Source organism: Athalia rosae, chromosome 7 (assembly GCF_917208135.1).
Source record: "Athalia rosae chromosome 7, iyAthRosa1.1, whole genome shotgun sequence".
NCBI lineage: Eukaryota > Metazoa > Arthropoda > Insecta > Hymenoptera > Athaliidae > Athalia > Athalia rosae.
Genome location: NC_064032.1, coordinates 14924402 through 14949423, shown reverse-complemented (window position 1 = coordinate 14949423; position 25022 = coordinate 14924402). Strand labels below are relative to the sequence as shown.

General features: G+C 39.0%; 6 protein-coding genes and 3 long non-coding RNA genes across 17 annotated transcripts; 6 read left to right on the top strand and 3 right to left on the bottom strand.

Annotated features, from left to right (window-relative positions):
- Positions 1-2: 2 nt before the first annotated feature.
- On the top strand, positions 3-6723 carry LOC105689692 (calponin homology domain-containing protein DDB_G0272472). 3 transcript variants are annotated; one of them, XM_020854505.2, is made up of 13 exons: positions 3-266; positions 341-1014; positions 1077-1640; positions 1712-1926; positions 2004-2166; positions 2274-2565; positions 2625-2857; positions 2942-3085; positions 3158-3322; positions 3400-3557; positions 3637-3784; positions 3867-3923; positions 6585-6723. In XM_020854505.2, the coding sequence occupies exons 1-13, from the start codon at positions 182-184 to the stop codon at positions 6612-6614; spliced, it is 2928 nt and encodes a 975-aa protein (XP_020710164.2). In that variant the 5' UTR covers positions 3-181; the 3' UTR covers positions 6615-6723. The 3 variants fall into 3 exon arrangements, with proteins under 3 accessions (XP_020710164.2, XP_048514427.1, XP_020710163.2); XM_048658470.1 differs by lacking the exon at positions 6585-6723 and having other exon boundaries at positions 1727-1926; positions 3867-3986; XM_020854504.2 differs by lacking the exon at positions 6585-6723 and having other exon boundaries at positions 3867-3986.
- LOC105689698 lies at positions 4021-4960 on the bottom strand. 2 transcript variants are annotated; one of them, XM_012406896.3, is made up of 5 exons: positions 4811-4960; positions 4617-4752; positions 4430-4544; positions 4242-4359; positions 4021-4156 (listed from the first exon to the last, which is right to left on the bottom strand). In XM_012406896.3, exons 1-5 carry the CDS (start codon positions 4953-4955, stop codon positions 4122-4124), a joined length of 549 nt encoding a protein of 182 aa, XP_012262319.2. In that variant the 5' UTR covers positions 4956-4960; the 3' UTR covers positions 4021-4121. The 2 variants fall into 2 exon arrangements, with proteins under 2 accessions (XP_012262319.2, XP_048514476.1); XM_048658519.1 differs by having other exon boundaries at positions 4273-4359.
- Positions 5143-6110, top strand: LOC105689696. Its single transcript, XM_012406894.3, has one exon. The coding sequence runs from the start codon at positions 5275-5277 to the stop codon at positions 6040-6042; it is 768 nt and encodes a 255-aa protein (XP_012262317.2). The 5' UTR covers positions 5143-5274; the 3' UTR covers positions 6043-6110.
- On the top strand, positions 6620-9528 carry LOC105689636 (transcription termination factor 5, mitochondrial). 3 transcript variants are annotated; one of them, XM_020854509.2, is made up of 6 exons: positions 6620-6809; positions 7740-7873; positions 7940-8264; positions 8355-8770; positions 8861-9085; positions 9170-9528. In XM_020854509.2, the coding sequence occupies exons 1-6, from the start codon at positions 6735-6737 to the stop codon at positions 9366-9368; spliced, it is 1374 nt and encodes a 457-aa protein (XP_020710168.2). In that variant the 5' UTR covers positions 6620-6734; the 3' UTR covers positions 9369-9528. The 3 variants fall into 3 exon arrangements, with proteins under 3 accessions (XP_020710168.2, XP_048514452.1, XP_012262220.3); XM_012406797.3 differs by lacking the exon at positions 6620-6809 and adding an exon at positions 7124-7639; XM_048658495.1 differs by lacking the exon at positions 7740-7873 and having other exon boundaries at positions 6676-6809.
- A 195-nt stretch (positions 9529-9723) lies between these two features.
- LOC105689694 (homeobox protein orthopedia B-like) lies at positions 9724-14054 on the bottom strand. Its single transcript, XM_012406892.4, has 3 exons — positions 12963-14054; positions 12091-12169; positions 9724-11459 (listed from the first exon to the last, which is right to left on the bottom strand). The coding sequence occupies exons 1-3, from the start codon at positions 13363-13365 to the stop codon at positions 10616-10618; spliced, it is 1326 nt and encodes a 441-aa protein (XP_012262315.1). The 5' UTR covers positions 13366-14054; the 3' UTR covers positions 9724-10615.
- Positions 13225-14573, top strand: LOC125501779. Its single transcript, XR_007279416.1, has 3 exons — positions 13225-13366; positions 13534-14328; positions 14394-14573. It is a non-coding gene; the product is annotated as an uncharacterized LOC125501779 (long non-coding RNA).
- A 761-nt stretch (positions 14574-15334) lies between these two features.
- Positions 15335-19156, top strand: LOC125501771. The gene is made up of 3 exons (XR_007279405.1): positions 15335-17633; positions 17737-17919; positions 19026-19156. It is a non-coding gene; the product is annotated as an uncharacterized LOC125501771 (long non-coding RNA).
- Positions 18913-23447, bottom strand: LOC105689657 (regulator of nonsense transcripts 3B). 3 transcript variants are annotated; one of them, XM_020854422.2, is made up of 8 exons: positions 23306-23447; positions 22929-23239; positions 22405-22833; positions 21857-22271; positions 21582-21733; positions 19828-20488; positions 19443-19750; positions 18913-19361 (listed from the first exon to the last, which is right to left on the bottom strand). In XM_020854422.2, the coding sequence occupies exons 3-8, from the start codon at positions 22519-22521 to the stop codon at positions 19146-19148; spliced, it is 1869 nt and encodes a 622-aa protein (XP_020710081.2). In that variant the 5' UTR covers positions 22522-22833; positions 22929-23239; positions 23306-23447; the 3' UTR covers positions 18913-19145. The 3 variants fall into 3 exon arrangements, with proteins under 3 accessions (XP_020710081.2, XP_020710083.2, XP_012262251.2); XM_020854424.2 differs by lacking the exon at positions 23306-23447 and having other exon boundaries at positions 22405-22613; positions 22682-22975; XM_012406828.3 differs by lacking the exon at positions 23306-23447 and having other exon boundaries at positions 22405-22590; positions 22682-22975.
- LOC125501776 lies at positions 19218-23310 on the top strand. 2 transcript variants are annotated; one of them, XR_007279414.1, is made up of 3 exons: positions 19218-19381; positions 21309-21426; positions 23107-23310. It is a non-coding gene; the product is annotated as an uncharacterized LOC125501776 (long non-coding RNA). The 2 variants fall into 2 exon arrangements; XR_007279413.1 differs by having other exon boundaries at positions 21309-21452.
- Positions 23448-25022: the final 1575 nt, after the last annotated feature.

Here is a 25022-nt window from a genome sequence, read left to right as displayed (position 1 = left end):
CACCCTTGGGTTGTCTGCTACATTTCAGCTATCGTCATGGCAACGGGGAAAGACGCCTTCGACAAACGTCATAATATCTTCAGTCAACGCATACAATATCTGACGTACTATACCTACATGTGCCAGTGACGATTCGGCATTGTATGTTAATCTCAACGAAAAGCAGCATTTTATACAAGACATGGATGAATTAGATGATGATTTATTTGGGACGCTTTCGAAAAGGAAAAATTCCCCTGGAGTTAAGAAGAAAGTTGCATTTCAGGGTTTGTTGGTTCACATCCTCTCTGCATGCGTGATATGATTTCGTACTCAGCTTATCCAATGGTATTCCATCTAGATTTTAATGAGGAAGATCCTCTGGCTGACTTACTGTCGGATGAAGATGATTTACAAGTTGATCCTGCACCATCGAGTACTGGAGTAAAAAGTAGTCGTATATCAGATTTGTTTGGTATAAAGCACACAGATTCTTCAGATGGAATTGTGCAACAAGGTAAAACGCAGCTTATGATAGATCCTATGGTTGAAAAGGCACCAGAAGCAGCTGAAAAAGTGGTTGTCAAGGCTGATGACTGGTCAGGATTATCAAATATGACATCAAAGATAGTTTCGACTGAACAACACGGATCTCACACTCTGACACGCTCTGATAATATAATTAATGATGGAATAGTACCAAGTTCTAACGAAAGGATTAGTAGCATTGCAGACAAGACTAAGAAGTCAACCCTGATGGAGGATCTGTTTGGCAGCAAGTCTAAGTCAACCAGCGCAAAAGATAAATACCTTCCTAAGGAGTCCACTACTGCTGGATTGAAAGTCTCTGAATTACAGAACAAGTCCGAACAGCTATCAACATCCTCTAATCCTGTTGGATATGCTCCGACTGTTTCTGCTCCCCGAGAATCTCGCAGAGGCAGACGGAGCTCAGGTGGCATTATTGATCCTCTTGGAATGTTTTCATCATCTTTGACTGGCATAGCTGAAATATCCGGAGCACACACTGCTGAGGTATGATACAGTAAGGCATAGCGTAAGAAAAGAATGAAAGTTGGAATTACCCTATGTACCAGGTAAATACATCAAGACCGGACTTTACCTCGTCCTCTAACAATAAGTTAAATAATGAATCAACTCCAATGAAGCACACTGATAAAAGTAAAGACCTGCCAACGGAAGATTTACCTGAGTGGCTAGTCGGTCCGAAGCAATCAATTGAGAGCAGTGCATCAGCTAAAAAGAAAGCAGTCCTGCTGTCTGCAAAAGCTGCAGATATAGCTTCGGAAGAGCCTCACACATTAATGAATGAAACAACAGAGAATACTGCCCACTTCTCAACTGTTTTGAGTTCGGAGCAACCACCAGATTATTCTCAACACCTATCGGTACTGAGCAGCAATCAATTCAATCAACATGCAACTTTGATGTCCTTGCAACAACAGGAGCATGAGTTGAGAACAGCAGTCACGTTATCCAAACAAAGTGAGCAATGGAATAAACTGATCGAGAGCCAAAGAACTAGACTCAACGATCAGGAAAAACAATTTAATATTCTCATAAAGAAACAAATTGATCGACAAGAATTACTTGAGGCTCAAATGCAGGCACAGCAAGAGCGGATTAACTCTCATTTACAGGTGGGTCATATTATTTATTTTTTTTCATTTTGAAGAGAAAAATAAAATTTCTCTCCTCGACTAATATCCAGGTGCTATTGGCTCAGCCTACTTTGGTACCAATGGGATCATCGGTAATAGGCCTAGATGGTATAAGTAAAGATCCTGATGCAAATATAAATCACTCACATGAATTTGAGCATATCCTCAAAAAGTTACAAGCGGAGAAATTTTATTTCGAAAACATCTTGGATAGACTGAAAGAGCAGCATCAAAAAGCAATATCAATTATAGAAGAATCTTATACGTGAGTTAAAAGCCTTTCATTCAAAGGGTAGTCTTAATAGTCTGTGCAACTGCATTCTTATCCCTATTTTCCTTCAGGAGGCATATGGAAATTGTTGATGAGCGTGTGGTGAAGTTAGAAAAGCGCCTATGCCAGCATGCTGAAGTAATGGAAGCCGACTATGAGGCAAAGATACAGAAAATGAAAGAAGAGCAACAAGTCCTGAAGATAGCGCATGGTGAGGAAATAGAAGACCAGAAGGTATTGCATGAATACATCGTTTGTGTTCAGAATGAGTCCTCGTTATCGCGTGATTTTTATCTACACATAAGTATTTATATTCTAGTTAATGTAGTAAATTCTTACAGCGAGAGTATATAAAACGCATAAAAGAAATACAAGATCAACAACATCGCAATTTAGAGCTGGTACAGAAAGAATATATCGAAACAATTGAAAATATCAGCAGGGCTAAGGAAATTGAACGAGAAAATATAAGCAATGCCACTATTCAGACTGTAAGTCTCAATGACACTCTGCAAACAATGAAAGTTACACTGGTTGAGATTGGGGAAATGAAAATTAAACTTGAAAAACGTACCATGGAAAGTGATCAGGCTAAAGAACTAATTTTAAGCCAACAAATCGAAGAAATAAAAGGTACGAATTCTCTCCTGTTGTTTAGTTACTGATCGGTAATTCGATCAACATATTTTCAGATTTGAAGGAATATTTGAAAAAGCAGCACGAGTGTCTTGAAGTAGATCGCAAGGAGGTAACACAGGCAACACGGCGGTTGGATGGTGAAATATTACGTTTAATTTCCGAATTCGATAGTTATCTCAAGGAGAATAAAGAATCCGAAAATAGGCTGAAAAGTAGAGAGGAAGCACTAGTTAAAGAAAAGGAATTGCTCGATACGCAAATTCAATGGGAACGTCGCCATATACAAGTATGATGATCACCTGAAATACGTTTTAATCTTTTTCTCCGCTATGTTGGTAAAAATTGTTTTTTTTTTCCTTTTTCGATGAAGACAATTAAAGATGCGTGGATCAAAGAGCAGGAGAGGCAGGCCAAGCAGCTGGCTGAAGAACGGGATGGCCTCGCGGCAGAAAAAGCCAGACTAGAGACACTGAGAAGATTAAAACTTGACGATAATGAAACTGCAAAGGCTGAAGTTTGTATTGAGTATAATCACTTTATTGCATTTTTTCCTTGAACTTGGAATAATATTTATTTCCCACTTCAGCTGGAAGCTGCTCTGTGCACCGCACGAGATGCATCTAATCTTGCAAATCGTGAACGACAAAAGTGGAGGGAGAGATTAGCTGAACTTGAAATGCAGAAACAGCAACTGGTGGATAAAGAAAATTCACTGACACTTCGTGCCAAAGAACTCGAGGATCTTACCCAAGTAAAAATGAAACTCATATCTGCATCACTGCATTTATTTATTTATTCAAAAAACTTTCCTTTGTCAACGGATTATAGTCTGCTTTGGAAAAAAGAGATGAAGGCCTTAAAGCTCTGAAACAAGCTCATTACCTTGAGGAACAACAAAAAGCCTACTTTGAACAACTACAACTGCAATCAAAAGCATTGGCACAACGTGAAAATAAACTTGCTGCTGAAAAATTGGTTTTATCAAGGTAGACAATTATTCGCAAAAAGTCAGATTCATATTTCATTCATTCAACCATCTAATAATGTTATTGCCCTTGTTATTAGAGAAAGATTGGCACGGAGGATGACTCATGTAGATAAACCTGAGAAAGATGTAGAAAGGACTGTGCCAGTTAGATATAACGTGGATCAAGAACACCCTGTCTCTGAGTTTAATGGACTGTCTGATTCGCAAATGACAACACATTTCAGGGTAACCTCATTATGAATTTATTATTTTTTCACTTGTTTAAATTTTTTCTCTGAAGTAAAAGTGTGACATATATTATTTTTAGGACATCGTAGACCCACAATTGGTCTTGTTGAAGATAGACTTGGATAATGAACTCAATGTAAGTAACGACTGTTTATTAGAATTGCGAGATATTCAATGAATAAAATGATGGTGTTATGAATTTGAAGTAATTTGATGAACTAAGTTCTATGAGATCTTTAAAATAGTATTTTATTAAAGTGTTAGCTTAAGATTAACAGTCATTTATAAGAGTACAGAAGGTTCATTGAATTTGACCAGTTAGCTTACTGCAGTTCTACTGTGATCCTCCATTCATAGCAGGATCATCATCTGGAAAATTCAAATTTGTGATATGTGAGTGACAGACTTATATTTGGATACTAAAATTTAGTGATAGATTCAACTAAAAGCATACCACATGAAAGTAAGATATGACTCCTGATTACTTCTGTGTTCTCTTTGAAAATTGCCACTTGATCAACACAAGTCACTGATTTGTTTAAAGCTTGGTTGGCACATTCCCCATGTGCATTCTGAGGAAAAATAATCATAGATTATTCGGATTCAATAGTCCACACAATGATCCTGTAATAATCAACTCACTATTTCCTGGCACAATTTCAATGTGTCAATGTTGTTCTCAGGAGCAACAGACTTATTCATCTCTGGAAAGCTGTTTACAAATTTGATGGAATCCGATACAAAGTTTATGGCATCCCTGAGATTATTTAGATTCATTGTTTTAATATGAAAGGTAAAGAGATATAATTTCAAGGCGAGTAGTACTCACCATTGATATTTGTGCGTCACAGGTAATTTAGGGATGTCTTGTTCCAAACTTCGAACAACTTTTTGTAAACCATGCTTCTGCATGATAAGACTTCTTAAGTTCTTGGTAATATTTTCCTTGATTTGAGCTTGTTTATCTGTAATCCATCAAACATTATAGCTTCGCACTTTTGAATTAATATTCCATACAATTACCATGCAAATTGCCTAGCTCTGTCAGCCTGACAGTTTCTTCTGCTTGCACTCGACTATCGTAATCTTTGTAATTTTGACACTCGAGATCTCGGTGTCGACGCAACAATTTTATCACAGAATCTATATCTCGGCCTGTGCCTTCCATTTAATTCGGCAAAAAGTTATTTGATCGTTTTTGGAAACCGTTCAATTTGATATATAAAACGCGATTCGGCAACCGTGGCAACGACAGTTGGGGATCCCGACAGTTGCCATGGAGTTTTTCCCAGTTTGAAATGGTTAGGGACTCTGCCACTGGTTATTCTGATCGGTAGCGGCATCTGGATTAAACGCGAACAATTCTCGCTGTGGGCCATGCGGTGGGCTATTCGATAATTTTCTTGTGCTGGTTAACAATTATTTCAAGAGATTGCCCTCAACGACTCAAGACTATTTCAACCTATTTTTCATTTAATGTACGTACAATGAATCCTCCAAATCAATTTGCATTGATTGGTGGTGACAGTGCCTTTGCAGACAGGCAAAAACGTTTGTCTGATCAACTTTCGATCGCAGAGAAGCAATGCAACAAGGACAAGAATACAGGTACTGATCATCCGATGGAAATTGAATCTTGTACCAATGATAATGAAGGAGTACGACTATTCGAAACCGGCACGAAGCCTGAAAGTGAGACAATGCAGTTTTGTGACCAAGAAAGTATTTTTAAAAGGCCTCTAGGTCCTGCACCACGATCTGCTTCTCGCAGAATCCCTGATCACCGTAGAAATCCTCATAAGTGGCGGAAATATAGCCTGGAGAATGTTTCCAGTTATGACATGAGCGATTCCAGCAATACCAAATCTGCCGTGGAAATTCTCGTGGAATTGAGAGCCCAAAGAGCAAAAGAGAAAAGTTTGAACAATTTGGATTCTCCAATGGAGTCTGATGACAACACTGATCCTAATTCATACTTCATCCCATTCAAGCCCCCACATGCCCTAGCAGGTGTCCGATTCAAGAAGCTGTCATATACTGAACGATCAGTTAAGAAAAAGCCAGCGGTGGTTGTGGAGCGTGAGGAAAAGCCCATTTTTCTAAATACTAAAGTTGTGATGCCTGAATATGTTGTTGGTCAAAAGAAAAAGAGAAAAGGTAGAGGAAAGAAAAGAACTTCAGAGTTGAAAGTTGAGCGCACCAAGGAACTGAAATTAAATCACTTGGAGGAGTTTGATAAGGAAGATGACCAATAACTAACACCTGCCTATAACATTAACATTAACATTAACATTTGGCTGTAATAAATTATATTCGTACCATATTCATACCATATTCATTCTTTGTTTTTTGCTGAGCCCCTAAAATATATGTATACAATTGATCAGATATATTTAAAAAATGTAAATCCTCATACATTCGTCAACCATATTCGGCTTTAGCAAAAATTTGTCTCAATGTTGATATTAAATTCAAATGATTTGACCCAATGGAGAACCCCCGTTCATTATAGAATTTTTTCTGCCATATTTGCTTTTATCTCTTTGATAGCCGCTTTCAGTCGGCTATGTCGAACCTTTAGCCTTCTGTTTTTTTGCTGTAAACTCTTGATTTTCTTGCGTTTGGTTTCAATTTCTTCTGCAACCACAATGCAGTCTTCTTGCGCTTTTTCAGAAGTCCAAGAATCATTACTTTCCCAATCCTTTGCATTACCCGGGATTAAAGACCTTGCTTTTCTGAAAAAACGAGGTGGATTTGATGAAATGTGAAGGAATGTTGAATGAATTTCATTTTCTAGGCAACAAGGAAACTGCTGAATCTATGGTAGGGTCATCTAGATACCTTTTGCGTGATTTTGGACGGCTAGTCTTTTCCCAAGATTCCCCAACCGGAGAAGCCCGGGAGTCAGAATCTGTTGTTGCTAGAGTGTCGTCATGTACGCTGGTCAATGGATCACTACGTACCGATAGCTCAGACGAGCTGCCATCCTTCTGAATGTGTCCTTTGCCAATGTCACTATTGGGTAAGTCCTCCTTTGATTCATTGGGGTGAGACTCCACGCACTCAATAACTTTTTCCATGGAGGCTGAGGTGTCAGCGCTGCATGTTGACTGCACCAATTTTACAGCACTTGATTCTGGCCAAAGATTGGATTCAGACAACTCCTTCTTCACATCTTCTGTACTGCAGCTGTGAGGGCATGCTGTCATTAATTCATCCTATTAAAAGTCTCAATATAAAAATTATCGTTGACATACTTCATTTTCAGGACTATACCAAATAACAATATTATGACTGATCACAAACTCAAAAGAGCTGGTTTCATCAGCCAAATGTCATCCGTGTCATTTGGGGTTAGCTGTAGCTAGCTTGTAAACAGGATCACATTGATCAACGAGTCATGAAAATGATGCAAATTAAAACCCTGAGTGACTGTCGATGGGGTTCTCGTCCATTAGCGACATCACTCGGAGATATCCCAAGATCGTTTTACTTTTCTCGCTTCACCCCTCACATCCCCTAATATAACCGTACCTGATATCAGACGCGTGATCGTACGAGCCACCAACAATTCTATTTCAAAACAATGATCCATGTGTCAATAATCGAGTCATGTTCAGAATCTTGGTGAGATTCCGCATAAATAATCAACATCCTTTCGAACAGAAATGTCCTTACACATTATACCTGTCACGTGGATGGTGTCGCGATCAAAGTACCGTGCCGGTGTATACGCGGTTGATTGCTGAGTTACTTCGTACAGAAGAATCGGTTGTACTTAGTTATAAGAACATACGATTTCTTAAGAGTCATACAGAAGCTCGAATCACCAACGCTTGTAATGCTTGCTTGGTAAATATTTGATGCAGCTTTTTAGCTCATTTTCAAACCTCACAACCTATTCTTGGTGGTTGATACATTCAAATTCTCACATGATGAAAATGAATTTCAGGAACAGGGATTCTCCTCTGATCACATTTTGTCAAACCCAGTGTTAATGACCATTGAGCCTTCAGAATTGAAGGAACGATATCTTTTTTTCAAAGAGGCAGGATGTTCTATTATTTTGCCAGAGATGATAGCAAAGTGAGGACATTAACCAATTTTACTTGATACACATGCTTCTTACTAATTCATTGTTCATCTTTACAGCTTCAAACGCTATTTGACCATGACTCTGGGTGAAATGAAGCAAAATAACTTGTTGCCCAAAGAAATTGATGTGACAAAGAATATTTGGAATAACTTCGATGAAAAGATCCATGATCCACCCACAGAACCTGTGACTGATAACAGTACCCTTCTTGCAATACGTACTCGATGCCTTCGACATTATATGAAAGCAAAGCTAGGGGCAACAGAAGAAGAGCTTGATCCAATATTTGGTGGAAAAAGGACCATCTCATACCGAAGTTGTGCATCAATCAAGAGCACATTGAATTTATTAATAAATACAATCGGCTTTTCTGGAGAAAAGGTTAGAACAATTGCAAACATTGCACTTTTATAACTGCTCGTACTTTGATCTTAAAAATTAAAGTAGTTACTGTGATCTTTGATTTTGCAGTTGAAAAAACATCGACAGATATTCTATATCGACGTGTTTGGCATTGAAAGTATCTTAAAAGATGTGAAAAAAGTTGGCGACATTGATACCAAAACCTTCCTGTTGAGAAACTTCAGGTTATTAAAGAAATGCAGCAAGTTACGTGACACAACAAAGGTTCTTAACGAATTCCGTATACCAAATATCGCCATTGAAAAATGTCCCAGCATATTTCACTTTCTACCTGAAACCGTACGCTCTAGATTAATAGAGATTCCTACCATACCGGAATTGTTTGGTCATTGGCACAATCCGCGAATATTGTTTTTAGTATGCTATCTGCCAAGAGCCAAAAGACGTATCGAACAGCTGAAAGAGCTTAATGTTACATGCGCTAGCCTTGCACTACTGATCTCCGGCGATGCTGCATTTCGAAGGTAATAAGATTGGACGTGATTAGGCTTAAAAAGATTTTCTGAACTCCGATTGCAACTAGTAGTGACTTCTTACTTCTGCTCTATTTTTAGGTACACTGAGGAGGGAATCGATCGACCGAAAGGTGCAGACCTGCTTACATTGTTGCATTACGAATTAAACACGGATCGTAAAATTATCCGCGATGTTCTCAGGAAACACGACGCCTGGTGTCAAATTCCTTTCATCTATGCGCAAGAGACTTTGTTCTATCTGAAAAAAATCGGTTTTACAAATGAGGAAATTTGGAAAAATATTCATATCGTTCTTTATAGGAAGTGAGTTGTGAATCTAAAAATGCACATAGTTACTCGGTGACCTCGTATTTCCTGGAATTATTATTTTTTTAATATATCTTACAGAACAATAGTCCAAAAGGAATTGGAGAAAATTGATTCGAAATTGTCAAATCGATCCTGGGATCTGACTCCCTCTCGGAAACTCGCACTGAGTTTGTATCACATAGAAAAACCTTATCATTTTAGTGGCAAAGGTGTTTGGGATTCTCCGGTCGATCAGCCCACTGTGAGAAGTTTTGACCAAGGGAGAATTTCAAATTAACTCATGATCTCGACGAAGTCTATCATCTACACATTTTTCAACGAGTAAATCAACGATAGTTACTCAAATGAATAGTAGCTATCGTGGATGAAAATCTAGGGCAATTACTACTTCTAATAAAATTCGAGCAATTGGTGTTCGTTTTTTTTTGTGGTGTGATTTCATAGTTTAGTTAATTAATAACAAAAACATTTTCCGATTTCACTGATCCTCTCATGCCAAATTTTTCGAACCTCACTTTAAAATTTCCCTTGTGTTTAGTTAGGTATTTTTATTGTGGTAAAACGGATATCAAAATCGTATAAAACTTAATTGTTTTTTTTTTTCTTTTTCTCTATTTAAATACATGTGTACATAATTTTAAATATCCGTTTCAGGTATTTTATTGATAATGATTACACGTACATAAATGAATGATTATTAAAAAATAATTAATGTTATTCAATTACTTACTACAGAAGGACTTTTACCGGTATGGGTATCATAAAATCATTATTTAAAAAGTCTCAATGATCAAAAAGCTAACTTTCAATTATTAACTTTATATATTTGGCGCGTATGACTATAAACTGGCCAAAAAAAACGTCAACACTTTTCAAAATCAACGGCAACGACAATCACTATCGTATATAATGAACTCGATTCATTCATTTAGTCGTTTCACAAGTTTTCAACATCTTAACAGGGCTGTACAAAATATTTATATTTAAATTATAGAAATTACAGTAACGTATTACGTAATAATACACCTAATACGTAATGGAATACCTATATTCGAGGCGATCAAATTATTATATAACAATTCAGAATAACGAAAAAAAAACAGTTTTTCAATTTTCACTACGTATTATCGTTAATCATCTGATTTTAAGGCCAAGCGAAATTCGGATTCTCAATATACACATCATAAGCTATCGTAATAGAGATAAGGCACTATAATTAAAGGCAAGGAATGGCACAATTGTTTTACTTTGCTCTGTAGTAGACGAAAACATGAAATATTATATGCGTATGGGAGCAAAACTGCATTTTGTCTTCAGACAGAGTATGATAATAATAATGGTAATAATATCAATAACATTATCGATATAATTATAATCTAATGATAACAATAATGAATAATAATTTTCCACAGTGAATCATTGAGAATACCTAATAGGTCGAGTACGTATTATTTATGTACGTACATCTAAATGGATGATGAGATTATTAGTGATCAAATCTAGACTCGAACCTGAGGGTTCGAGTCAGTTCAAAAAAGGAGGTAGCTGCACATAACTCTGTTGGCTACCGGGTTCGTTTTTTACAAGAACTTGATCCTTCATACCCTGCCGACCCGGAGGTGAATGCATATTGTACTCCTGTTTTTGATCCTGAGGTTGCTGCTGCTGTTGCTGTTGCTGCTGGGAGTAATCACCTTGATCATGCTGATATTTGTCAGCGGGGCTGAGACCGCTCACATATTCAAGCTGCTTTCCAGGATGTTCATCCTCGGACATGGAACCCGTCAAGTGAGTTGGTGGCGAATGAGTATTGACCATTGTCTGATAATCTGCACGAGTTAATTGTGGCGGTGGACTGTTGTTAGCGTTCATATAATCCTGGTGAACACGCATACTGTTGTTTGTAGGTGCTGAGAAGAGGGATGCATCGTGCTGAGGTATCATTGCAGCGTACGAATAAGCCGAACCGTTGTTACTCGGACCACCGAAAGCCGATGATGTGTAAGGCGAGTTTGTTGGACTAAGAAGATTTAAATGAGGTGATAAATCATAGGCAGGAGTGTACGCCCAGGCATCTGGTGGAGCCGCAGCACTTGCCGATGAGGTAAATGGATTTAAAGTGTTATTTAATGATGTGAAAGAACCGCTTAATCCTGGACTCGCAGAACCCGCTGTCATATAACTTGCTGTTTTTCGCGGTGGTTCACGTTTACGCCATTTTGCACGACGGTTTTGGAACCAAACTTGCACCCTTGATTCGCTCAACGCCAATTTAAGGGCAAGTTCTTCGCGCGCGAAGACATCCGGGTAGGGTGCTCGCTCAAAAGCACGCTCCAATTCCTCAAGTTGGTATGCAGTGAAAGTTGTTCTGCAGATTATCAAAAAAGGAAGCATTATAAATTTTTCTCCAATCATACGGAAATATTTTGGAATATAGAAATTGATCAGAAGATCTATAACATCCCGAGACGCTAATCGCGCGTTCAGGGGTTGATTCAGAATATCCGCACGTGAGCGACACTTCGGATAAAAGTTGTGAATTTTTACTGCGTTTTTTATACCCCCATACATAACGAGATGACCAAATGTCGTTTATATATATATACATCGCGTATCGGTACATCCCACCCACGCATTCCCTTAGCTTTAAATGCGTTATACTATCGGTATGTTATAATAATGTAGACGTAGGTACATGAACACCCGGTGTCGGGATGAGGGACCCCCATAGAATTCCTAATTCCACCTAAATGTCCTCGACGTTCCCTATGTTCCATTCAAAAAATTATCCGCGGGGGTTCCGTTTTATAGCTGTATTATAGATATCATATAATGGTCAAGATCGAGCCGCGAGATATAAATCTTGGGGAGATGTTAAATTCAGGGAAAAACGCGCGGTCGGACTAAAATTTTCACACAACATTTGAAGAACTTTCACTATTATAGACCGAATCACGTCGTAGGGTAAAATCGTTAAGTTGATCATTTAAAAAAATCACCTGGTTTTCTTTTTCTTGATACCATTATTGTCGGTCTTCTTTTTCGAGTCTTTTTTAGCCGGCTGAGAATCACTGCTCACTGAAATTATACGTGTAAAAAATTATTCCACAAATTAGTGAAAAATTTACAATCAAAACTGAGTTATAAAATCAATTCTTTTATAATTACGTCATTAAATTCTAAAAACCGCCTAAAAATTTAACTATATAAATGAAATTGAAGAACTCGTGGCAATCTATTCCTCTCGAGATCGCACGTTGCACTGGCCCTTACTTTGCTGTATACTTGCGTTCGACTATAACAAGTAATAACGAGACCGACTAGCAAATTAATACATGAGCTACCGCATCAGGGTTGTTTAGCTGGTTAAACTGCAGATGAGTCAATTCACGTTTGATTTACTCTCCTCGTATCACACCAACAGGGAAAAGGGGGATCTGAACTTACGCAGAATTAGAATACAAACCCGCGTTTCTCTGCGGTGTGAAAAAAATTGTACATGATAATTTCACCTCCACGACGATGATGATCGTTCGCGCATTATCTACTAATTTTTAAACGCAATATTCTTCATAGCTGACCAGACAAATAATAAATAATTCACTTTTTTGCTATTTTACTCTTCGTCTCGCGGATAGCTCCTGGACATCAAATTATAGTGTAGTTGAGTCGGTTTATATAAAATTCTTTGTTTCGCATGCACGATGTATACATCCTATACGTCATGTAATGTAATACTCCCTCTTAACTTTAATTCAGACGTGTAGTACATGTCCATCGAGTAAAAATTTTCCATTGACTTTTTGCGTTTTTTTTTCTTTTTTTTTTATATATCTGTGAGAAATAGTGTAATTAATAATTTATTTTTTACCTGCACCCATGGAGTTTATTTGGTCATCCGGTTTTCTTTTTACAGCATTATTGAGCTGCAGCCCCTGTTGAAGGGTCGTCGAAGTCGGAGTTGCGGAATTAGAAGATGTGGACGTTGTTACTTCCTGGGTCTGAGAAAGCGGTGCGTACATTCCGGCTAATTCAAGTTCCTTAAGTTCTTTCTGTTGCAGTTGATGACTAACGGATACGTGGGGATGATGATGGGTCGGTGGACTATTCGATGAATCTAATTTATGAAGGTGACCTCCTGGCGGAAGTAGATCACCTGCGCCGTGGTGACCACCGTGAAGACCGAGCATAACTTGGATGCTGTGAACGCTTCCGCCACCGCCTCTGTTTCCAAAATCGGAAAATATCGGGTCGTCGAACGGTCCACCTTCCATGGTATTATTTTTATCAATAGTATAATTATTATTACTATTTTCAGAGGAGAACAAATTATTATATCCGATCTTTTCTCCCAATATCGGATGCTGCGGCAGCCTCGCAGGTTTCCCGTTGATGGTATTTCAATATGTTTTAATTGAATAATTTTTAAACTTTTGTTTTAGGAGTCCGGGGAAAAATGAACGCAAATTATTATAAAACTAGCGGCGAGCAATTATATGCAAAAATGTGGATGATTGCCAACGGCGCGTAATGGAATCTGGACCAATTGCGATCAATTGTTGCGGTTATGATTAATTTTGATTAGTTTTAACCAAAGTTAACGAACTGAACTAGTTGTACCGGGGCTTGATGCCCGACTGATCTTGTTCAAACTCTGCAGTCTGCCTCTGTCGCTTGCCTCGACAACACTTACTTCTCTACCAACGGGAGTAACACTGAACCTCCAACATAACACTTACACACATTTATATTTTAACGAGATCCGAACAGCCCCGCCTCTTACACCCCCGTTGCAACCAATGCCGCGACGGCATAGGTCTGACGCCCATTATTCTAACGTACGTACATACGATACTGTGATCATCGCATAGGTATGCGTATACATACATATACGTATATTCAGGCACAGGCGCAACCGGGATCATCGTCATCTACGCGGCCATGCGGCACGCGGATCCACACGCGCCCCATACGCAATATGCGGGTACATAACGTTCCTCATCTTATGTTCCCTCTGAAAAAAATTGCCCCCCTTTCACCTGAATTACAGTCACATTGGTCTGTGAAAAATGATAATCGGAAAAGCCCATGCACGAAAATATTCATGCGAATTTGATCTTTATGTATTACGTATACAGATGTTCGAGATATAGATCATCGGATTCGCCCACGCCAACGGCCTTCTTAATTTTGCGCGATCCCCACTCTCCTGAGGGAATTACGCTCGGTTATAACGTGTAAGTGTCGAGCTTTCCGCTCTCCCTCTCCAGATCTTTTTCAACTTCTTTTTACCCCCTCCTAGGATTGTGTCTCCTTCACTATTCATCTCATCTGTGAGAAACTTACAAGTTTTCCAGTTGGGATATATATATATCAGGTGAATCGAACAATCGCATGTATGGGACCATGAAGTTTTTGCTTCTGTTTGGACTTTATATATGAATGAAATGAGAATTATATTTTCCCTAACGTCCTACACTTTATTGATGCAAAAATATAATTATTTTTATGAAAATTATATCCCGATAGATCTTTGGCTCCAAATCATCCATGTTCCTCGACTGTTAGAACTGAACTGACTCGCTCGCCACGAGATCCACGATGAAGCATCGGAGAGATGGGCTCGACAAATCCAGCAATCGTCAGGAATTGCCTCGAATTGGCCCAATCAAACTACCCCCATACGTTCCTCGTGCATTTACACAGCATACCCTATACCTACATCCTCGTACACAACGAGTACGTATGTAATTTACGTGTACACGCATAGGTGGGATGCATTTGTATCTATACTGATAATTTAATTGTTGTTAATTAACTTAAAACCTACTGATTTCTTCTTTGACTTCTTCCACTACGCAGAGCGGTAGGCGCGCCCTCAATATCGCCGTGAGGCGCGTCTTCTTCCCCAGATTTACTATATGGATTCAATTAGGATCATTTAATAGCCGCAGGCCAACTCAGGATGGATTTCAATGATCGTGAAGCGTGCCACGGAAATACTGTCGTTGATCATTTGATGTGATGTTCATCAAACGATTTGCGGGGGTATGCGTATAATGAAGAATTTGTGCGAATCGAGCCGCGGTCGGGCCGCAGGACATAGTCGCGGTAAGTTAACTCGCCTAAATGGGTTTAACTGGACGTGATTTTGCCGACGAACCACTAAATTGAACGAATATGAACTAAACTGAACTCAACTAAGCTAATCATATCACATTACCAACGTTATTAGCCGGCCACGATATAAGTAAAGCTCCGATGCTTCCTAGCTGCAGTACTGGGTTGCCTCCTGCACCGACCCTTGCACTAATATTGAAAAAACTTTCTTCTATTTGCACATTTTTTTTTTTTTCATATTTATATCATAAAACTCAAACGCGAACTACGATGATTCATGTGATAATTAAATCACGTTACAACTATAACGTTCACATACCAATATTGCAGTTAACGCGGATACCTGAATCATTGGATGTAAATGCAACGAAAAATGCAAAAGCTCTGATAAAAATTACGAAAAACACCTGCGCCCGTCAAACAAAGTGCCGTGAATTTTTAAGCGAAGAGAAAAAAAAAAATGAAAAGATGATCCAGCAGCTTCGAAAATTTTTAGACAAGCTTACCCATGCGTATATATCACCTCGCATTATAAGGGGTCATCGAGAGTGAGCTGAATTAATGCAAAAAGTGATCTTGCTTTTTTTTTTTATTTTTTTTCTCTCATCTACATATCATAAAACGATACATGGAATATCATGTTTGAAATACATCGCAGTTGTTAGCTTGTGTTTGTGTAGCTCACATGTAAAAGGAGTCCCTCACTATTTTAACGGGCGGTAGAAGAAGAGAATGCGAGGCTTTGTGACGGCTGCACTCGAATGGAGGCAAGCTTTTCGCCGATTGGTTCTCCGCCCGGGAGGGTCCAGAGGATGGAGGATGGAGGATGGACGAGGGAGATTATTGGGAATGGAGAATGGAGAATGGCGGAACGAATCGAAGGAGTGGGGAAATTCAACTCATGTGTACAGTACTATGATGTATAAATCGCAACCCTTAGGAATTTTGCGAAACGCTGCAGGCGAAATTATCATCTACATACATTCATACTTCGATATACACGAACCTTTGCTCGCGCATATTTGTCGATTCCGAATCGCATCTCCTGAATCAATTAAATAATATAATTTCCAACTGCTTCCGGACCACCAACGCAGTGCCTTTCGGATCGAGGCGGTTTGTAAATTTCGCACGTGAATAATTTCATCTCGTAGATCATTTCAAGCATCGTAATCTTTTTTTTTTTGTCTATTTATTTTTTCCTCTCAGGCCGCTATAATTTCGATTATAATTGTGCGACAAATAAGATGCGCGATAACTGGAAATTATCATATAAAATTCTGATTCCTTTTCAGTTTTCCCTGGGTCGATTGAGCCAATGATACATCGATATGATGCGGATGCTGCATGTATGGAATTTTCAGGAGCAGTTCGTTCGCTGATTATCGGCGAGGTGGATGCAGAACTGAATTAACACGAGATCGACGTAATAGCAAACGGTGCGTAATGCCCGTCTCGTGCGATCACGCGTTGTATTTCACATACATTTTCTCGATGTTCTTAGTACCAGCCATCGTGCATTGTATACTTTATAATACAGAACGCGGCACGCTGCAGAGATACCGCGTATACTCCAACTGACATAGCTGCTTATACGTCCAATTCAGCCAGTTAACGTCAATTGAACTAAATTGTTTCAATTGGACGTAATTGCGGCAAGGCGACGGGGTATCTCCGTTGTTACCACGTACACAAATATACTATACAGTATACATACATGTTTACGAAAGAAACACGCATTATGTATAGTATATCCATATACATACACACTCTACTTTTCTCCATACCATAGCGATGCTCCAGCTCTTCCCAGGCTCAATTCATAAACTCTTCTGTATTTTTAACCGATATATTCAACGCACCACAGCTTCCTTTCCCTCTGGCTGCATCGGTGTGCATTTTGTGGGTTTTTTTTTTTTCTTATTGGTTTTTTTTTTTTTTTATATCTGCCGTACATATGACCACTTGCAGCAACAGGCAGTGCATGGTTGTGGAGAAAAAACGAAAAAAAAAACTCTGCCTTCGGATAATGACAGGAATTTTCTGTAGATTAGTTCAGTTTTAGCGTTAACATCTTTCCCGCGCATCTCTTTCTTCCATTGGATATATGTATCAAAAAAAATCCACCTGCTATTAATTGTCTTCGCTATAGTTACGCCTGATAATATTATAGGCATATATCCGTCATCGTACAGTTGGATTAACGCGATGCCGAGTGACAAATTATAACGAGACGCGGTGTGACGTGCGTTTTTGCACATCCTCATTATAAGCTATGATGTCTGTATAGATATATTTGGTATATTATTTCTATACTCGCAGGCGTATAATTTCGTATTTAACGTCGAGGGAAATAAAATTTCAACATTGGATTATTTTTACTTCATTTTCGAGTTATCATATTTCTTTTTGACTGACGAGGGTAAATTTCAGTCGTATTTTATTTATGTATATATATCCTACCGAAAGTTTTTCCTCGTTTTGTGTAAGACATATATGTATAGTATATGGATGTGTATTTATAGGTAGATATAGTCGACCCACATATTTCGTGAGAACAAAATTATTACTATACAAATTTCTCATGAAGTAACAGACGATGGAGGGTGGGTCGATCAAACTGGACTCTGTGGGGCTCGAAAAATGTTTCATCCCGCATAAGATTTTGCTGCGGGTGGCGAGAAAAAGAAGTTTATATTTTATTTGTGGTGCGTATATATAAAGTTCACAAATGATATCATAAGCGTCGATCGTCAGAGTCAAAAAAATGTGGATATGGGCCCAGGAAAAGAAGGAAGTCTATTTATATTGACCCCTGAGAAGCGTTCTCAAGGTAAAAAAAAATACTCTGCAGTATATCATAAGATTTATTGATATTTCTACTTCTTTATTTGCTGCGATAAATGACCAGATACTTATTTTTCGTGATTTCTGCATCACAAATTAATTGAAAAATCATAACAGGTGGTTAAGCAAAATATCCGCTGCATTCGTTATAGCTATGTATTCATTTTCAGAGTGTAAAAGGCCTATAGAAATTTTAATGTATGCGACCTGTGGCTCAATACGTTTCTCATGGGATATCTTGACGTCTTTTAGTATGATACTTCATATTTTATAGGTATTGTAGAGCCCATAGAAGAAATTCATAGACGGATTGATCCCTTACGATGAAGGGTGCGAGTTTGCCTACCCCCTCTTTTTTCCCCTGCACTTCGTGGTCTCGTGTCCCGTATAATGAACGAATGAGGCATTCGATCGTTGTGTGTTATGTGGACATAATGGTCAAATTGCCTCTTTAGGACACGCGACCCGCAGCTTTAGTATTATTTGATCGTATTGGCTCATATTCCTATAACATATAGTTTAAGAGATTTTTGTTCTCTTTTCCTCCGAAAAATGCATATTTGGATACATGTTGATTGGAGACGAGAAGAAAAATTACAGAAGTTTCTCAATGTTGGATAAATATTATAGTTTCCTGATACGTATTCGTACAGTTCACAGTGAATCCGCCCTACCAGGTAAATTCAAAAATAATTCTACGCGCTCTTTGCGGCAAAAGTAGTTCGTCCAGTCACCACGACGAGCAGCACTTACATTGTAACTAATCAAATTGAAAAAATAGAATTCGGGATTCAGTCAAAGGCGAGATCGCACAGATATGATTTAAATCGGGAAATGATGAGAGACATGATTTGTGCATATTACGACTCATATTTTTATTGTGTGTGAAGTATCTGTACATGAATCTTTGAGCTTTTCATTTTCTGCATATACATGTATTCTTATCATCATCATTCACCTATTTCAGTGATTTCATTAACACCACGAGACGATGGCTTAAATACTAGATTGCGTTTGTGGAATATAAAAACGGCTGGAGATAAAACAATGTAGTGACTATGACAAATGTATTGGACAATCTGAAGATCTAAGGAAGATCGCGGCTTAAGCTACGCTTAAAAGTCATTGAACGAAGTTCAGAAGCCGCTGGTTTGCTTGGCTTTCCAACAACCGAAGGTACCGGACTAGGAGTTGGGCTCTGCGAGAGGGAAGCACGTTCGTCATTATTAGACTTTTCGCGCTCCAACCGCTGTTTGCTAAACCTCCCCATACCGGGTCTGTAGATCTCCATTGCTGGACGATCCTGTGGGAACATCGAAAATGGTAACGTTTACATATCAACAAATTACGTAATTATTATTTCAAGTCACATTGAATTATGTACCTTGTTTCTGATCCTACGTTCCTGCCTTGGATCTTTCTTTGACTTTTCCTTATCGTGATTTCTATCCTTCTTAAAACCACATCGTTCACCTCCGTCCAATGATTTGTGTCGTCTAAGGGTTGCGCCATCACCACCACCCCCTTCGCCACCACTTTCCAAAGAATTACGTCTTTTCATGAGCTTTGTTTCACCTTTCATGCTTAAGTCTGTCGCATAATTACTCTCAGAGTCAATGTGATCGCTTGATTTTGATTTACCCGATTCCACGAGATTATCGTCTGGGGAAACTGAACCCCCCACGTCATTATCTGCAAAGTTCGATTGATAACTTAGTAATTAGTGGGAGAAATAAGCTCTGCAACTAAAAGTGAGTAGATGTCTTTACCGTGGAGTTCACTTTGGATATTGTTATCGCAGGTTTCGCTTAACTCTTCGTTGAAGTCTATAGATTCGGGTTCTGGTTCAGGTTTAATTTTCGTCTTCTCATCTTTTTTCTTTACATCATCTTTCAGAATTTGAATTCTTTCCGCCCTCGATCCAGCTACGTTGCCCTCGGATCTTCTGTCTCTTTTTGAAAATGATTCGCGCTCCTCTTTTTTTACTTTACCGGTATTGACAGGCTCTGATCCAAATTCGACACTTTGTCGTTTTGCTTCAGCCAATCTCTTTTTTTCCTGTCTCATTTTCTCATAGCTTTTACCTCGTTTTTCTTCCACTTTCTTATCCTTTATTTCTCTATCATCTTCTCTGGTTTCATTTTTCCGCTCTTCTTTGCCGTCAGTTTTTTTATCTTCCTTTGAAATTTCTCTTTCCTCTTTACGGACATATCCTTTCTTCTCTTCATTTCTTCGTTGATGCTTTGCTTCTTTATCCTTGAAATTTTTTCCTGGAACCTTGGAATCCCTATCTCGCGCCGTCTTGTCACGCAATTTCTCCTCTTTCCTATTACGACTTTTACCCTCCTTAGGTAAAACTTTATCCTTATCATCTTTTGCCTCCTTTGATTCCTTGTTAGTATCCTTGCCAAGATCTGGGTTTTTCAATACCTGTAACAAATAAGGTTCATTTTCAACAGGGTCTATTAATTATAGGAGAAAAAAGATCAATTTAGATAAACTACTTTAAGAGATCACTCGTCTAATAAGAACGATTATTATTGTGGAAATTAGTAGCACATTTTGTGGTTTGTGGTAAAAGTAAATGGCTGATAAAAATATTTTCACACATCAATCGTGCGATAACAAATTTGATATCTGTAAATATTCGTAACACTTTGAGGTAATCTGTAAAAACCTATGTCCAAATAACAATGTATAAAATAACGACGACTGTTTCCCGTTAGTGGGTTGTGGGCACGACAACGGGCGACATGAATTTCTGCGTCATTCCTTAGCAGATGATCCGTTCACGAGTTCTTTCTGAATCCTGGTAATCCAGTTTTTAATGCCACTTTGAAGGGGCTGATTCTATCACAGTCTGTGACGGCACTGCAGCTCTTGGATTTTGAGAGATGGCTTGTTATTTGGGACGCCCAAATTTTTTGTAAATTAACCGACTGGCTCTTTGATAGGTCAGGTAATACCTGATGGTTATTGACAAGTTGCATCGATCGAGCATAATTTTGTTTGTTAAGGTAATGGTTCTTAGTATAAAACCATTGCCTGCCACAACTGTTTTTTATCCAGTTTCTACTCTCTTTTCGACAATCCTTTTCTCTATAATCAAACAGTCTCCTGATCCCTGCACTCCTCATCTCAACGCCTTCGTATTTCTTGAAAAGACCTGTCGCCTGATTCTCAGAGAGATTTTTCCTCAAGTTTCTTGCCTCAGGATTAGACTTCATTATCATTTCACAATGTTTTTCAGACTTTTCCAAGGACAGTTCGGATATGGCGTCTCCCCCGGGTGTTAAGGCAGAGGTAATAGCGGAAGGGAATTGGGCACTGAGGTTCTCGTGGCTGTATGAAGGCTGCGGATATGGAAGGTCAGCGTCAGAAAATACAGTAAAAAGTAATGAAAGAGTTTCTTCAATATCAAAGACTTGTTTGTGCCAAGTCAACTCAATTTAGTACTGTATTTAATGGCGATATCCTACCCCGCGAATTGTTCATTGCAACGAATTAATTTGTTTGTTCATACCTTGGATATGGTTAGTTCGTCTTTGGCTCGCCGCCTTTCCAAATCGCGACGACGCCTTTCTTCTCGTTTTTCATCCCGTAGCCTTTGCTTTTCTTGTTTACGCTGTTTTAAGAATTCTAAAAGCGGAGTTGTTGTAACTTTCTTGGATGAACCTGTAACTTGAAGCCAGATTTCTGTTATTTCCTAAATACTTGTTTCTTTGCAGTAGCTAGATCTCATTCAATAACTTCTTATCGAATGGAATAGAATATAACATATAGAAATTTAGTATGTACCGTCGGAGGGTTGATAGGAATATTCGGTTTTAGGCTGACTTAATCCTGATTCTGCCTCTTGGTTCTTGAGACTCTCTAGAAAGCTAAGATAGTAAGGGTCGGTCTTCAGGGTGCCACATTTCTGATCCTTTTTTTTACCGACTCTTTTCTTAGGGAGTCTCTGGAAAGGAGCAAACTCCACAACTGCTGGATACTCGGTACCCTTAGCATCGACAAATACGTAATTATCAAACTTTTCTCTGAATATGAATATGTCTTGCTGGTCAACAAAATTTATATAGGCACGAGAGAATGCAAATTGTCCCAGCGACATGTCTGCCTTCACAAAGTACATGTAGTCGTGGTCGGGAAGTGGGGAGATCTGCTCGACGAATTGCTCCTGGGTCATTGAGGGTGGTAAGCGACGAATTACAACCTGAAATAAAATAAGCACCGTATTTCTTCTTGCATCACTATTCTGAAACATTAGACGTCAGCGGTTCTAACCTAAGTAGGGCGCATGCAACGATCATCGTGTAAATATTTAGCATACATTTGAAAAATCTTACTTTGGTCATTGGGCGACATTTGTCTTTTTTATTATCTTTAGCCTTATTGACAGTATCTGGTGTACTTGACTGAGAATCTGTAGGTGGAGAAACTTCGGGCTGTGTTTCCTCCGTCATTCTGATTTCGGATACCCTGGATCAAAATTCTCAAGTCCTGAGAGATTTTCTGAAGGCGAACTGCAGTTGCTATCATTCAAAATGGTATGGAGCTGTATTTCCGGTAATATACTCCAGTCAAATAATTTTTAAACAGCTCAACAAAATAAACTTCGCGTACCACACAATACACTACCGACGTCCACCGCTCTCTGCTTCAAAACAATCCCCTCTCAAATAATCTTTTACTGCAATCTGGCAATGCCAACTGGGAATTTTCAGGGTTGTCTACCCCCTGCATGTGCATCTGTCGTCTGCATCCAAGTCTGTCGTCTGCTTGTTGATTAGATGAAAGTTTAGGAATATTGAGGATTCAACAAGAGGTCTTGCAGTATGAAAAGGCAGGATATTTGTAAATTGTAAAGTACCTTATCTAGGGTGAGTGAATATCCATTGAGTCTCAGATTTTTTATGTGATGGCACAAGTTTTTTTATTAACCGTACCGCGTTCGCGCATTAGATGGCGTTGCGTTTATCAACTAAGGGTACATGTTTAAATGGTATTGTTGCAACAGTAGGTAATGGGTGTATTGTAAATGATTGCAGTTTCCACGCTCCCTCGAAATCAGTAGGCAATGTTGTAGCCGTGCTGTTCGATCGAGTAACTTTGAGGAACGTAGGCGACCGGAGCTATCGGCGCGGAGTACGAATAAGCGTACGGCGATCGTCCTGGCGATACCTGAAACAGGATAATAATTATTAATTCAGAAGTCATGACGGAGTTCATTCCAACGTTTTAACTCACTTGAGGAAGAATTGGAACCGCTGCGTATGGGATGTGAGCGATGGGTGAAATTAATGGAGCTAGTTTGACCGTTGATGCCGGGGTTTTCAACTCCGATTTCTGCACAGGATCAACCGGATGTGCGGTAGGAGCACTCAAGGCGACCGCCAGTAAGACGGAGAAAATTATCTGAAAATTGATCCAGCAATGAGGATATTTGAGATCCGTTAGACAATCGGGATGGTAGAGTGATCGATGAATGGAATACTCACAAGTCTCATCATCTCGGTATCGCAAAAATGGTCAAATAAATTAGCTGTAGAAAGATTATCCGCTCTCTGATCGCTGGGTAATTCTTGGTACGCAGCTGCCGATTATCTGCGTCTTCTCTCAATGCCTTACCTGCTATTTATAGGCAGCGCATCCTTGCTTCTAAAAAACTAGACTCGTCCTGAAATGCAGTCAACGCACGGTATAGGGGGACAAGAAACGTTCCTCTATAGCAAGGTGCGTCGTAAAAGATGTTCCCTCGCTTTATTCAGGGTCTGATTTTCTCTAATGATGAATTAATTAATTAATAACTCAATGAAGACGATAGTTAACCGCTTTCCCTGAGGAAAAATTCAAGAGAAGGAAAATAAATTTCTTCATGGACTTGATAAAGTTACGGTGTAACTGGTCATCAAACCTTGCTGCAGTACGAGTTACCCAGAAGATCACGTACGGGTCTATAGTTGCGACATGAGAGCAAAGCGATTCAACATTGTAGTAATTGCCTGGTATGAAAAAAAGAAAAGAAAAAAAAATGGTTGAGTAACGTAGGAAAAAAGGGCTATGAAAACGAAAGGTAGCTCCGTTATTAACTAGTTCATGTTGTACGGTTCTGGTTTAGGATACAGAAACTCACTAAATCACTCCAAGTTTTTTTATATCGTGATAATTTTTGACGGGTCTTTATCGTGGTCTTATTTTATAATAGTAATCTTGAAACCTGCGAGAAGTTTTAGAGGCCCGTCACTGTCACTCGATTAATTTTTTTCCTCTTTCTAATACGTTCATACGAAGGCCAGTGATTCACGCAATTTCAAGTCATTAGTCTCCAGGAATTTGAAAATGCATAAAACGATGTGATGTGTAGCTGATCGTCGAACTTGGATCGACTTTTACTTTATATGGACAGGACTTGAAAACGCACGGCGTAACTACCACGTCGTACAAAATATCGCAAATACACGGTGAAGAAAGACAAAGAAGATAAAGAAGGACGAACCTATAGGTATAAACTCTAGGTGTGGTGCTGCAGCCGGAGCACGGAGATCGCGGTGAGTGGTAAGCGGAGCGGAGGCTGCAGGGTATCGTGATTTCCGATAGTTCGTTCACCCTGTACAAAGACCTTGGACTTCCATTTGATTCCACAAGTTCTTTGACTCGCCTTTGATATCCTCTCCGAACGTCCTGCTGTATCCATACACAGTTTCATCCTCAACTGTGTCCAGATAAGTAGCGCTATTATTTATTTGTCCTCAATTTTTTCAAAAAAACCGCCCGTAATTAAGGAAAAATAATAACTCAAGGGTACATTAATTTCATGTTGGTTGAAAATGGAAATATTCAACTCGCACGATCGGTCAACGGTTACAACGTATGTTTCAACCCTCGGGCTCTCGATAAAGGCGTGCCTGTTCAGGTAACAAAAATTTGGAATAGGACAGGTAAGCGCCCGAACACTCGCTTGTCG